Source organism: Cariama cristata, unplaced genomic scaffold (assembly GCF_000690535.1).
Source record: "Cariama cristata isolate BGI_N322 unplaced genomic scaffold, ASM69053v1 scaffold15465, whole genome shotgun sequence".
NCBI classification, from domain to species: Eukaryota; Metazoa; Chordata; class Aves; order Cariamiformes; family Cariamidae; genus Cariama; species Cariama cristata.
In genome coordinates, this window is record NW_009618307.1 from 4,164 (window position 1) to 18,724 (window position 14,561).

The window sequence follows — 14,561 nt, forward strand, 5'->3', positions numbered from 1 at the left end:
TTTAAATTTATTCTTAGAGTTGTTCGACGCTTCACTATTTAAATAGTTATGCTAGTCACTTTGTTTCTTGTGCTTTATTCTCTTTTTCTATGGTACTATACTTTGATTATTTTTTTTTCTTACTATGAACAAGTCTTGAACTTCTTTTTGAGCTTCACCAGTTTTTCCCCTTTTATAACTGAGTAACTTCTTTGACTGTTTTTTGTTTTTTCCCTACAAAAGTGAGTGAGTGACATTCTTTGCTAAGTACAATTGTTTGCCACTCTCATTTTAACATAGAGTGGTGAGTTTCACACTTTGGCGCATTTGGCTTCCTTGGTTTTATTTTTTGGGGGGAGGGGGAATTGGTTGTACTTATTTAGCTCAATGTGAATGAAACAGATTTTGATGTAAGAGCCAATGTAAGAGGTGTATCCTGTTTTAGGCCTGTTTAAGCAGAGATGCAATGTTGAATTTCAGCCTTCTTGTATGAATGGAGCTCACTAGAGAAGGGAAGCACGAGAAAGAAATCCTGGTACCACTGAAGACACGCTCTTATTGGCTCTGGTGGAGCTGGCAATTTATTTCCAATATAACAACTAAGCATGAAAATATAGTTGAAGTGTTAGAGTAAGACAGACTTTAATTTCTGTGTTCTTTTTTTTGTGTGTGTGCAAGAACACTGGAACTATTTTGGGGCAGATGAGAACCTGGGTCCAGTAGCTGTGAGTATAAGAAGAGAGAAGCCAGAGGAAATCAAAGAAAATGGACCTCAATACAACTACCGGATCATATTCAGAACCAGTGAGGTAAGCAATTCCAGAACGATAGTAAAAGAAGCTGGAAGTGAGCAGGCAAAACCAGGTGGTATGTGTGGGGTTTGTGTGCTTTTCAGCACACAGCACACAGCAGATTTCTGTCTCTTCTACATATGTATAGTCAAGGAATCTCCTGACAAAGTTATGTCGCATGTTTCAATTACACAGAATACAAGTGAATGTTATCGGTGAGTGAGGTATTCCGTAACATCCAGTACAGAGGAAACTGTGAAGGCTGTTTTGGCTAAAGCTTGAGAAAGTTACTGGAGCTATATTAGCTAGAAGCAAGCAAAGAGAAGGGAAATTACTTCCTGCATTTTTATATGTGATGGTGGGTAGACCCGAGAAGTGTACTTTTGTACTTTGAAATGCACTGCTAGAAATACTGCTACTAATCTTTTCCAAGTATTAGTTTCCTGTAAAACTTAAAGCTCATGAATCATTTGAAATATTCTGACTACTGTTAGCTACCAGAGTGAGTGACATTTTGTATGTCGGTGTCTGTTTCACACAACGTAAGTTACTTAATGTCCTAAATCTCTCTTGGGAATTGGAAAAATAGTACATTTGGCTCCACTGCTATTGCTCGTCAGCCTTTTCACAGTGCATAATTTAATATATAAACTATTTTTGTTTTGTATGCTCAGCTTATGACATTAAGAGGCTCTGTGCTGGAAGATGCTATCCCTTCAACTGCAAAGCATTGCACAGCCAGGGGACTTCCCCTAAAAGAAGTGCTGGAGTATGTGGTTCCTGAGCTGAATATCCATTGCCTAAGGCTGGCCTTCAACACGCCAAAAGTCACAGAACAGCTTATGAAGCTGGATGAACAAGGGGTAAGTGCAGAGTTATAGAACAAGACAAATTGTCTTAAACTGTCAGATTACTGCCATGAACTGCAAAATTACCTTTTAGCTTTAAGTGATTAGAGCTAGTCTATTAAAATGCCTCATTTAACCTGAAGCTTGTCATCTGTAGGGAGAGTTATTGTTGCATGTCTTTCCTCCAAGTTTTGCAGAGTATTTGGTATGTATGAAATCAAATTAATTGCTCTAAGTAGTCTAAAGTTTTAGATTAATGTTACAGCAATTGTCCATTTTAATTTACTTTAAAAGAGACTAAGTGATTGTTTTTCAAAGACTGAGGGGAGGAGGGAGTTCTGTTCTGGTTTTCTTACTGTTATTATAATGAGAATAGAAATCTCCTATGTTACTGTATGTTTTGTTGTAATATTGTATTGGCATAACGATTACCAGGGTGCTCCCTGTCTCTCTCTTCTTTTTTTTTTTTTCTTCACTTGAAACAAACTACATGGCAAAATGTTCTAACCCTTCTCTTCATACAAGTGGTTTTCAGTTAGGTCCTAGTCCCTTGGTCTCTTAAAGGTAGAACTGAAGTTCGTTAGCTATATAGCTTAAACTTCGCAAAATGAAGTCCATGAATAAAGTGAATTTTATGATTAAAAACTTTGACAGTGATATTTAACAGCTGTAAGTACTGAGACTGTCTCTCTCTCCTGGTCCTTTTTGCTCCTCGTGATTAGCCTTTCCTGTACAGAATTAACGTCTATGTTATTATTTCTTCTTGCTGTCAGTCTAACATTGCCATCATAATATTGAAAACGGTCTAATCATCATCTGCCCCACAAGGGAGAGGATACAGCTATTCTAAACAGGCTTATAAGTGACTGTCATGGAGATTTTGTCAGCCTTGTGGTTTGATTATGAAAATGGACAAGATAGAGAATCCTCAAATAAATACCTACCAGAAGCAAAACTTGAGCAAACACACTTTGTTCTCTAGTTAGTTTCAGAACTTCATCTATTTCACTAAGAACACAATACAAGAGGATGAAGAAATGGGTAGCTGTGGCTATCGCAGGGCATCCAGACTGACAGGGTTGTGTGTGGTCAGCCCAAGCTAGGTGCAGCCCAGTATTGTGACTGACCATGACCAACAGTGGGTGCCTGACTAAGAGTATGGGAACAGGATGAGCCTGGAGTGATACTTTCCTAACTCCTGATAGTTTGTAGGCTTTTATAGGGCTGTCTATCCTACCCCTCTGCTTTACTGGTTTGATGAGTCTGACTTTATGTAGTCATTTCTCATGTAGAAGTTGTTCTGTGCTTCTAATCATGCTTTTGCCTCTCTGGAGTTTTTCCAGTTCCCCTTCTCCTCTCCTACATCCATTTTAAAACAGTGCAGTTTTGAGAATGGGGAAGAAATGTGGTTTAGTATGCTTTCTTATCTCTTCCCTCTCCAATAATTACTAATATTTTATTTGCTTTATGGCTACTACTGAACACTGAAAGTATCTTTAAATGAACACCCAAGATCCTCTTCCTTAGGAGTATAAGTGAGAGCCCATTGCTGTAGATACAAAGTTGATTGTCTTTGTACCACATAGATCACTTCAAACTTTACTTGCACTGAGGTTCGTCTGCCATTCTTTTGCCCACTTATCCACTATCATAAGTTCCTTTAGTGGCTCATAGCCAATCTTCAACTCCAATACTGTAGAGTAATAACTCAGTAATGTTAGCAAACTTCGTTACCTTACTATTTATCACCTCTGTCAGACTGCTAAAGTATGTGTTGCGTATTGTATGTCCAAGTTCAGATCCCTGCCTTACTCTACTGATCATTTTCTTCAGCTCCTTTCTGTCTTTTAGCCAGTTACATGTCTAAGTGAGTTCCTGTTTCAGTACCCTGGTTATTTAGGGGTTTTAAGACCTTTTGAAGAAAAAGCTTTGTTAAATGTCTCTTGGAAATTCAAGTATACTCTGCATCAGCTGTATCTCCTGCCTGTGGTTATTTGCTCCTGCAGAGAACAACACTGCGGTCAGCCAGAGAGCACATAAGGTTGAGGGGAGATAAGTTTTTACGGTTGGACTTGATGATCTTTGAGGTCTCTTCCAACCATAATGATTCTATGATTCTAAGTTTACTGTACAGCCTGCTAAAAGAAGGACAGAATCTTTAGATGCTTATGCTGCTCAGTATGACTATTCTTTTCCGCATGATGAGATCCTAGTAAGTTGAAGACCTGAGCGTTTTCATTAGGTGATTGAAGCAGTGATTCCAAATATACACACATTAAGTGTTTATGATTTGTTACCTGAGCCTAAACCTAATCTGCCCTTCATCCAGAATCAAGTTTGTCAGGCACTTGAAGACTCAAGGCTATCTTTCAATCTCTTTCCAAAGTTTTCTGTTTCAGCAGTGGAGAAAATGGAATTTAATTCAACATGGTTCCTTAAGTGAGCCTTTGGATTCAAGGATCAGTACCTTCCAGATATGCCCATCAAGAACCTGAAATCTCAATGGTTTTGGTGGCAAAATCTTCACAAAGAAAAAAAAAATCAAGCAGAAAGTTCTTTTAAAAAAAAAAATCCAGAATTATTTCTAGTAAATACTGAATTTGGAAAGTAAATTTAGCATAATTTGCTTCAGAAGTCAGTTATAACTGAAAAAGTGTGAGGTTAAATTATCCTCATTTCATATCCTATATGTCATTAAGCTCGCACAATATGGTGAATAGTATGGTTTTCTGTTACTACTTAGCTTTTTGAAAATAGTTAAGGACCAGTGATAGCTAAAATTGTATTATCTACATCAAAGTATTTTCTGTTTTTGTGGTAATGAAACAGTTTGACACTTCTAACAGAAAAAGATAAGCACATTCTGTACTAATTAGAAGCTGCATTTTTTTATCAATTCGAAGCTAACAGAAAAATTTGGTTAACAGCTGCTCTACTAATTAGGTACACAGAATGTTTATCACTTCTTGCCGAGTGTCGCACTGTTTCATTAGAGCATGAACAGGTGCCTGTTTGATATAGCAAATAAGATGTTCTGTAAATTGAAGAGTTAAGACTAGAAAGTGACCTTAGCCTGACTTAGCTATTAAATTTCACCCAGTAACCCCTTCATTGAGGCAAATTCACATGCACCAGTTTTGATTAAGATAGACTATCTTTTTTTTATACTTGAGGTTTTAGAGCAGTTGGTTGTTTTCATATTTAAGAGTTTGCAGTTCTTTATTTGAATTTATCTGCTTTTGGCTTCCAGACATCTGATATCTTTGCTGCATCTTAAGAGTCATTTTGGTGTGAGATTTTTTCCAGCAAAGGTTTTTGTATGCAGTGATTAAATCATCTGTTGGTCTTGTTTATGATAAACTAAACAGATTGTACTTTTCAAGTCTTTCACTGCAACATATTTTCTCTGAATTTCATATCACTTCTATGGCTGAGCTCTGTCTCTGCTACTCTTTCAATATCTGCATGTGGCATCCAGTGTCGGAATGGGAATATTCTTCTTGCCCCCATTTTGTATCGGTGTTGCAATTGACCTTGCTTGTCACCTAACTATTCTTTTATTTGCTTTGTTAAAATGCATTCATTTGATTGGTTCTGTGTTAAAAAGCCATCCAGTTGTTCCATAGGGCAGTGCTAGCTTCCTGGCTAATTACCATCTACTAATCTTTGCCTTGAATGCAGAGTTCATGGTAACTTACTTTAGGTTTACTTCCAAATATTATTTCAAAATTTGAATATCAGGGCAATTACTGATTTATTCCAGTAGAAGTTTTGTCTTTGACAGTTCCTCGTTCACAGAAATACTGTGAAACATCAGTCAGTTTTTAATACAGTTCTGTGTTTATATTATAAACTTGCTGACTGGTTAAATCCAAGATAGGCTTTCCACTGTCTTTCACTGGGTGCTAGACAAATACTTGAAGTGCACTTTTCCCAGATATATAAATATGTAAATACTTTTAGATTATTAAAATCAAGCTGCTACTTTAGGAGTTTTACCACAGCAGAATTCATCCTTAAACTCCTTTTTTAGCTTTTACTTGGAGTTAATACACTTCTAAGGATCCTAGATTTATCAGGAGATGTAGTAATGGGGGCTGCATGCCTTTCTTCCCCCAGATCCACTTTTTTTGATTCAGAAATACCAGCTTGTGTTGTCCTTATGGAACTTTTTTTGAAGTTCAGCAAATCTAAGAACACAACTAGAAGGCATATCCTGCTCTTTGCGTAGTCCCTCCTTACTTTTAGGTTGACATTTTCAAAGCAATAAAGGACCATTGTTTGGTTTCTTGTGGATGCTGCAGATCCCATTACGAAAAAAATACTTCTTTCACCCAAAACTGAAGCTTAGTGTAGGTGTGCTTGGTGAGAATGGCTTTCTTTGTTCTAACTTGTTTAAATTAAATTACTAGAAACTGTTGTAATTAGCACTGTGCTCTAAGGCGTTCTGGTCCCATGAAACGCTTCCATCCATTGTATTTCCTTGGGAGTGGACAGAGAGCTTTTCTGAACAGCAAATGTGGCCTGAACGGTCCAAGACAGGACCTGCTACTGATGATGCGACAAGTGATGGCAGTGGTTGTGGCAGGAGCGGCAGCAGTGCCACCTCTCACCACCTTTCCTCTCTTCTCTCCTCTCCTCTCTCCCCTCCTCTCTCCTCCCTTCCCACACGTCAGCAGTAGCTGGTCCATGTTCACTGTGAGAGCACATAGCCCTGTCAGCAAGGCGCTACGTTTGGCTGCTGTGATGCACAATAAGCTTGCAGTGAGTGGGATCATGTAGTTCGCTAGCTAAGCAGAGATCATAGAAATGTACCCACAAACCTCATCTAGCTCCCATGATTCCTGAGAAAATTTACATCTTAATCAAACAGTTGTCACGCAGAATGTTTTACAGATGGATGGCACATGCTTTTTTTTGTTGCATCTGGATTGTTTTCAGCACTGTGTACACTGCTGGTTGTTTTGAATTTTTTGTATTTTTTTAATGAATGGAGAGTTGAAATAAATAATCATCATAATAAATTGTAACATTAATTTGCACATGTTCAGTATTTGTTTTACCAATAAGTACCTTTGCTTCAAGGTGCCCAAAATATGCAATCTTCACTCTTAAAGGTGAATGTTTTTGGTTGGGTCTCTAGTGCTGAAAGAGCATATTTCATTTCTAGTTACACAGAAAAACAATGAGAGAAAAGGAAATAGAAACATTACTTCAAGGCACAAAACCTATTTTTTTTCTTTCAGTTGCAACTTTGGAAGTTGACTTGTGAATGTTTCTTTCAAAGAAATAGATTGAGATGAGGACAGACTGAAAGAGTTGGGGTTGTTCAGCCTGGAGAAGAGAAGGCTCTGGGGAGACCTTAGAGCAGCCTTCCAGTACCTAAAGGGGGCCTACAGGAAAGATGAGAAGGGACTTTTTACAAGGGCATGTAGGGATAGGACGAGGGGTAACAATTTTAAACTGAAAGAGGGAAGATTTAGACTAGATATTGGAAAGAAGTTCTTTACTGTGAGGCTGGTAAGGCACTGACACAGGTTGCCCAGAGAAGCTGTGGATGCCCCATCCCTGGAAGTGTTCAAGGCCAGGTTGGATGGGGCTTTGAGGAACCTGGTCTGGTGGAAGGTGTCCCTGCCCATGGCAGGAGGGTCGGAACTGGATGGTCTTTAAGGTCTCTTCCAGCCAAACCATTCTATGATTCTATGCTGTACTCTTATTTTATCATAAGAAATTTGGACATGTTTAGAGGATGCAAGTCAGGTAGTCATTGTGTCAAATGATAAAATAAGGGATGTTCTGGAGGGGAAAAAAGAAACAGACTAGAACTGTGACTCATTACATATGCTTAACTTCTTCAACAGGAGTAATCAAGCCAGGTTAATATTTACCCCTTTTTTTTTTTCCCCTCCTTGTTTTCCTACTGCTAATACTTTATCCCTGTCACCATTCATCCTTGGTAGTAAAAGAAGTATACAGTAAAGTTGCAGTTTTCAGAGTTTTTTAGTTTTAAAATTTACTTTAATTAGAGACAGAGTAGGACCACTTCTGAGGGCTTTTAAATTATCCCACCATAAATATAATAAGTTAAAATTAATAAATTCCAGTTTAATTATGTGTGTCCACATCATCCCAGCAAATTCTAAAACCTTTTGTCTCACGACCTGTGATAGAAGCTTTGAGAGCAAATCACAGTATATTCACATGACTTTGCTTCCAGTGCGCTTGCACACAACTGTTTTCACTTTCCACTAACCTGTAGACCAAACTTGTAAATCTCTTGCCAGTTTTGGTAGATTTTCTTGTGATTTTGCTCTGGCAGATCTGCTTGGTATTTATTTAAAATGGAGCCTCTGAAGAAATTTGTGTGTGGGAGGAGAGATTATTTACCGTGCAGTAAGTATGCGTTTTTACTGGATGAATTACATGTGTAAACTCCAAGGCTCTCCTTTGCGTTCTACCAGTCAGAGTTCCTGCTTGTGAAATTTGTTTTAGAGACAGCAGTAAATGACTGTGGGTGCTGCTTTCTTCCCTTCTGTAACTTCTGTCTCTGTAGTCCAGACATAAAGGGCACAGATGTGGTCCTTTTTGTGTGTGCATTGATGTGGAATTGGTGGGAACAGTTTGCTTTGAAGAGTCACAAGTATCGTTGGGTAAAAAATTACTTTATTCACATCTTCAGTCTCTGCTGTATTAGGAATGTCAAACACCAAATTAGAGGAAAAATCGAACTAAAAAGCAGAAATATATTTGAATTTCTATGCTAGTAAATAGTATCTTTAAAGTATTACCAGAATTTCTCTTTTAGCTGTTTTCTTTATTACTGCATTTTTAAGTCGGAGAAGGCCAACTGAATGCCATAGACTCTTTCAACATTGCTAACAGGTGAATGTACTAATAGGTGAATAATTTTTATCTTCTCTTTGAAGTGAGGGAATGTTAATTTTGTCACTTATTATAGAAATGAGCACATGCTGTGCCCTATCCTTCTGCGTGGAAGGTCTGGCATAGCATAGTAACCATGGTACCAGCCTAAGAGTAAGAGTCATGTTCCTGGCATTGCTCAGACAGCACTTTCCATGTGGCTTAATGTAAGACATTCACCATTTGCAAGCTGCAGTGTTGTCCTCCTGAAAATAAGGAACATTAATGATTGTTTCACTTCAGAAAGCATTTTGACATCTTCAGATGAAATATGCCATCACTGGGAGAATTAGTGGAAAACAATGAAAGTATTTGGAACTAGACTAACATTTGAAATTAGACTGATAATTAGGTATTTTTTTCTTTGCAAATTATGGGTTTATTAAAAAATGTGAAGTGAACTCAATAAATAAGTTGCTGCATCACTTGGTATACATATAAGATTTTAATCTTTTTACCTTTGCAGTTAAGTTACCAACTGAAGGTGGGTATCATGTACTGCAAAGCTGGGCAAAGCACAGAAGAGGAAATGTATAATAATGAATCAGCAGGTCCAGCATTTGAAGAGTTTCTGCAGCTCTTGGGAGAACGAGTTCGACTCAAGGGATTTGAAAAATATCGTGCTCAGCTGGATACAAAGAGTAAGGCTTTTTCATTTTTTTCCCCCTTAAATGAACAAAATGCATCATATGGTTGCTAACTGACTTTATGGAGAGTTCTTAAAGATAACCTCTTTGCTATAGGAAGACAGTTGCTCAGTATTAGAGGTGAAAGCAGAGCAAGTATGTAATTTGACCCATACCCATATGGTCTTTCAGTTCTGATAATTATTCGAGTTTTGTACTAGTTTGGTATGAAACAATCAGTAGAACTGCAACAAGAAACCAGTAACTATGGAACCATTACTGACATTGTAAATCCATCATCAGTGTGTTGTCTAAAGCCTGATCAATACAGTTGGTATGTCATAATTTTTTTTTAATGATATGCTAATAGACTGTCTTAAGTTTTGAGAATCCATCTGTGTAACTCCACCTTGACAAGTTGATCTGTTGCTTTTCTGCTGTGTCTCTTGCGTACAGTTTTTCTTCTGGGCTGCTTTGTTTTACTCCTGCTATTAAATGTATTCTTCCCTCTGTGATTTTTCTTTTGAGTTATGGAAATTAAACGGGATTTGGCAGTTATATTATCTGCTTTAACTGTAAAACATATTGCAACAAAAATGCAGTGGAAAGATGATCTTGGGTGACAGTATCTGCAAAAGAAACTCCCTACTTTTGGAATCAAGCTTCTGAAATACCTGTTTATCAGCTAGCGCGTGCCTTATTCAATTTGTGTATCAATTTTTAAAATACTCGGGGAAATTTTGGCCTGTCTTCCTTTTCTTTGAGTATTGAAACTAACCAGTTCCTATGGAAATCTTCTGCTATTTTGCTCACTTGCAGCAAAGGAAATTAATGAGTTGATTCATGAAAGCTGAAAAGCATTCATCAGCTTTGATGCAGCAAAAACTGTGCTCTTGTCCTGGATCTCCTATCACAAATACAGTAACTTGCTGTGCTTTAGTGCTCCACCATTCTACCTTATGTCCTTAATTCTTATAGGGCTCCTGTTGCCATCTTTTCAGGCTGCTCTTGATCAGCCTAATCATCCCTCCTAGGAGAGTTATAAAACTTACTGTAGTTTTAAACAAAAATGAATACCTATTTCTAACACACTGACCATTGAGCCCACTTCCTTTTAGTTGCAATAGTTACATTCTGTCTGTTGTATTTACTCCCTTGAGCACATTTACACGTTGCAGTTGTGTCTTCTCTATGCTTTTGTGATGTTACCCTTAATAAGCCAAGTTTCTCTTATTGGTATGGGAGACATGGATTTCTCTGGCCCACCACCCCGCAGTATTACCTGGTAACCTTCCTCTACACCTATCCAAGTTTGAATTCAGTTGCTTTAATACATAACTTCAGATGAGATCCAGGCAGTTTTTTGGCATAACATTTTCTTGCCTTTACTGGAAATATATAATAATTCTCAGGCTGGGTTTTCCTTTTCTGCAGCTCTAAAGTGTTATTTTATCAGTTAGAAAAATAAGCTAGGTCAAAAATCAAATGTGTATAGAAAACAGAGAACATATTTATTATTTCATAGCTTCTGTTTTTATATACTGACCTCCTTGTTACTTTCAGTAGGTAAAGTAAAATCCTCTCTTCCCTTTCTTCTGGTTTAGTTAAGACATCTGAAAAAAAAATAATTTTTTTGGTGTCAGTCCACTCACACTGGTTTCTAGTACATGTAAATGCTGTATGATTAAGAGTTGATTCATCTGCTCAGATATACCCATAAAAACTGTAACTGTGTCTTAAGTACTTGTTTGAAATTTTCTTCTAAACAGCAGAATTTTCCGGTAATGTTTCAGTTCCTTCTTGTTGCTTCTGACTTGAGGAAAGAATTTTGTCAAGTTTTGATTTTACGTACTACAATCTAGCACTCGTTGAATAGACATGTATGTGAACTTTCAGTTGACTGAATCTCTCCTGGTTTTAAGAGTTGTCTTCTTGTAATAAGGTTTTCTACTCCATGTTGGGAGCTGACATATCTTTTTCACTTTGCCCAGTAGACCTACTCGCTCCATTCTGTACCTAAAAATACAAAAAGGTTTTATATGAACACTTCACTCTGATCAGAGAGGAAGGGGGATGCTGAGTGGAAACTGCTGCTTGCATGAAGGGTTTCCTACATTTTCTTTCAGTCAAGGTTTACAAGCTCATGTGTGGGACCTCATCAGCTAGAACTGCTTCGTAGCTCCTCCGTTGTCTGAAATCTTTTGGGTTATGTTGTCTGCAGGCTCACTGAGCAAACACAGGATTGCACAGCGTACATGAGTTCTTGACAAGCAGGTTTAGACAGCAGCAAATGTGAACAACAGCAACAACTTTTGTAGTTGATTATGATGGTGCTATGTTTTCCTTTCTGCCAGTATGCAAAGCACAGACTGGAAATGGTGGAAGAGAAGGTGGTATTTTGGGGGCACAACACTAAGCTCTTTGGATAGCTACGTTCGGAAACTCTTATTGCATATTCTGCATAGGAAATGGCAAAAAACCCAAACATCACTTTGTGGTAGGCAAAATATTAAAAACCAGAGATGGATGCAAGAGCTGCATCTCAGGTATGGGGAATATGTGAAAAGCAGAATACAGACAGGCAATACATCTTAAATTGTTACCCTAAGTAATCAACCAGTCTTTTCTGCCTTGGTTCTAACGCAGAAAGGCCTGCAAAGGAGGCGGCTGTGGTTTTTACCATGACTTAGGTTTATAGGGTTTTGTTAAAACAGCTAGGTCTACAGCTAGGAAGCAAGCTTCTCCCTTTTCCAGCTCTGCGCTCTTCTGTTGCTGGAGATCACTGTCATGAAATACTCATGAAATACATTACTCAGGAAATTTTCCTGCATAAAAATTCCATTTAATGTCAGCACAGTTGATTGTAAGAATGCTCTTAGAAACAAATGTCTGTTCATTAACTTGCAAGAAAGGTCAGAGCTACATAGGCTGCTTTGCTAGTTCCTATACCTTTGATGATATTTGCAACCTATGAAAAGCAGATGCATGATGTAAGACACGATGACAGATTATCTCAGCGTGGAGGGAGGCTGCTTTGTATATGTACTCTGGAAATTTTCACAAGATGTTTTTAATTTATGCAAATTTAGAAAAGTACAGTTGCTCTTGCAAAAGGCAGTTTCAGAACAGTTGTTGTTCTTAGAAATTTTTAGAATTAGAGGCCTAATTGGTAAGTATCCGTAACAGAACCAATTTTTAAAAGGAGGACTCTCATGCATCCTATTAACTGGAATCCTATTTAAGTATATTGGATCCTTTAGGGGCTCTAGCTTTGGATCTCTGCCAGTGCCACTGTGGAAAAGAGCTGCTACTTTTAAAGTTTTGTGTATTTCTAGAATTACCGGAGGGGAAGCAGTCTATCTCCTGGCAGCCTGCAAACTTTGGATAGCAAATAGAGCTTGAAAATATCATCTATCCCACAGCTGCTAGGAAGTTTGTGGGCATCACTTTAAAGTAATAAACATCACAATAATCTTTCAAATTATAACTTCAGTCGTTTAACTTTGTTTTCTAGTTGTAATACATGTTTTATTTCCCTCCCCCTCACTTAGGCTTATTTCTCAGTATTTTAAATTGGTAAATGGAATCAGCTGGATAATGCTAGGCCTGGTCACCTGGCATGTGTGTCCGTGTCCAGCAGAGCAGCAGTGTGGTTGGTGAAGGAAATGGAGAAGATTGATTAATGTGAATTGAGAAGTATACGAATTATCTATTTGATGAGATTGTAAACTTAGCTAATAATGGTAGATTTCTGATTTGGTGTTTATACTGCATGACTTTTTGGTTAAGACATGAGAAGAATATAAAAACAGCACAGAAGTTATGAAATAGATAAAAAAGTCTAGGGAATGAATGGACTTCAAATTGACATTTCATTTAGGAGTTGTCAATAAACCCCAATGTTTCTAATGAAATAAAACATTAGATTACCTTCTTATCTTGTACTATTTAACATCTTTTTAACCGCATGGAAGTAAGAATAGGCTTACTGTTGGATCTGAGACCTTTACCGGGAGCCCAATAGCCATAGGAGATCAGAGGTTCCTCGATTGCTTTAAGAAGTGGAAATGGGGATGGAGGGAAGTCCATCTGCATTTCTCCATGTTTGTGTTACACGTGTTGTATGTTACAAAATGAAGGATTCTGTCCTCGGGAATAGTGTCTGAAAATGACTTGGATATTACAGAAGCTGAACATGAGTGCTTGGTGTAATCCTTGTGTATAACAGAAAGGAGAGCAAGTTTGACAGGTGCTGGCTATTTGGGCTAATAACTAGGAGAAACTAGAAATAAAGCAGGGCTTTTTAACAGCCAAGGTAGATGGGAACGGCATTGAGCTCTGAAACTTCTTGTTCTTGTGCCTTTCATTATGAGCACTGCGGCAGTTTGTAGCAATGGCTGTTCCTTCTCCTGCCTCGTCAGTATAATTTATTATTTGTTTTCCTACACTTCGTTGAACATATTTTCCTTTGAAACACCGAGTTAGATTTTCTACTTGTACTGGTTTTTAGACAATTTTCTAGTGCAGAACTTTTAAAAGCTGCTGTAGAAGCAGGCTGACAAGGTCCTGTGGCTTCAGTGAGGTGAATTTTTTCAGCAGTATGCTGTTGGTGTCAGTCACAGTTTTGAGCACTGTTGGTGTTGGAAAAAAACACTTAAATGGGGGGTTGTTAAGACAGTCCTTGTGAAGATAGATGAGAAACATTGGAAAGACAGAAGAATAAGGTGAATTTTTAAAGGTGAATAATGGTGGAAGGAAAAGAAGATCAGATAAGTCTTCAGCTAAGTAACCAAGTCCAGTCATGGGACGAGACTGAGAAGACAGCATCAACAAGTATGCCATAAACTGATGGCAGGAAGGGATGTCTTCAATTTTAAAGGTGCTAATGAATTTGTAGATCTGTGAAGCCTTTGTTAAATACAAGGAAACCAAAGTAGATTGCAGTGCTGGCTTACAGTTCTGACCTTGAAATGATGGATACTATTCCAGTGCGCAGTCTTGGATTTTACTGCAATGGCAATGGTTTGATTTTAAGCAAACACCTGTAGTTATTGTGCTGTACTTCAGGAAAAGTATTCTGGACTTGTAAGAAAGAAGAAATCTGAATGGTGAGAAAGATGCACAATCTGTAGTGGATATGGACTGCTGTTTGTAGTTGATTATGAGTAACAGGGATTTAAGCTGTGAAGTACTTGGAAATTATTGGAATCATTAAATGTGTCATTTGGACTGTAGCCTTATTACTTAATTCACAGAACCAGTACTGTTCTGAGAAAGAACCCTTTTCTGCCTGAAATGAAGTCTTTCCAGGAAAGTTGAAAGTTTGGCTTAAATGCATAGGTGGTGTTCCAGCATATTATTTGTCAGAATTGCTTTATTCTTTTCCTCTCTTCCCC

The 14,561-nt window shown here is 37.9% G+C and overlaps 1 protein-coding gene across 1 annotated transcript in view; it reads left to right on the top strand.

Annotated features, from left to right (window-relative positions):
- Positions 1 to 608: 608 nt before the first annotated feature.
- SIPA1L1 (signal-induced proliferation-associated 1 like 1) overlaps positions 609 to 14,561 on the top strand; it is a gene marked incomplete at its 5' end in the record, with an annotated part of 66,166 nt that continues 52,213 nt past the window's right edge. The window contains 3 exons of the mRNA XM_009700821.1: positions 609 to 788; positions 1,445 to 1,633; positions 9,006 to 9,180. Of these exons, the coding sequence (XP_009699123.1) occupies positions 609 to 788; positions 1,445 to 1,633; positions 9,006 to 9,180 (544 nt within the window). The remainder of the gene's footprint in view (positions 789 to 1,444; positions 1,634 to 9,005; positions 9,181 to 14,561) is intronic.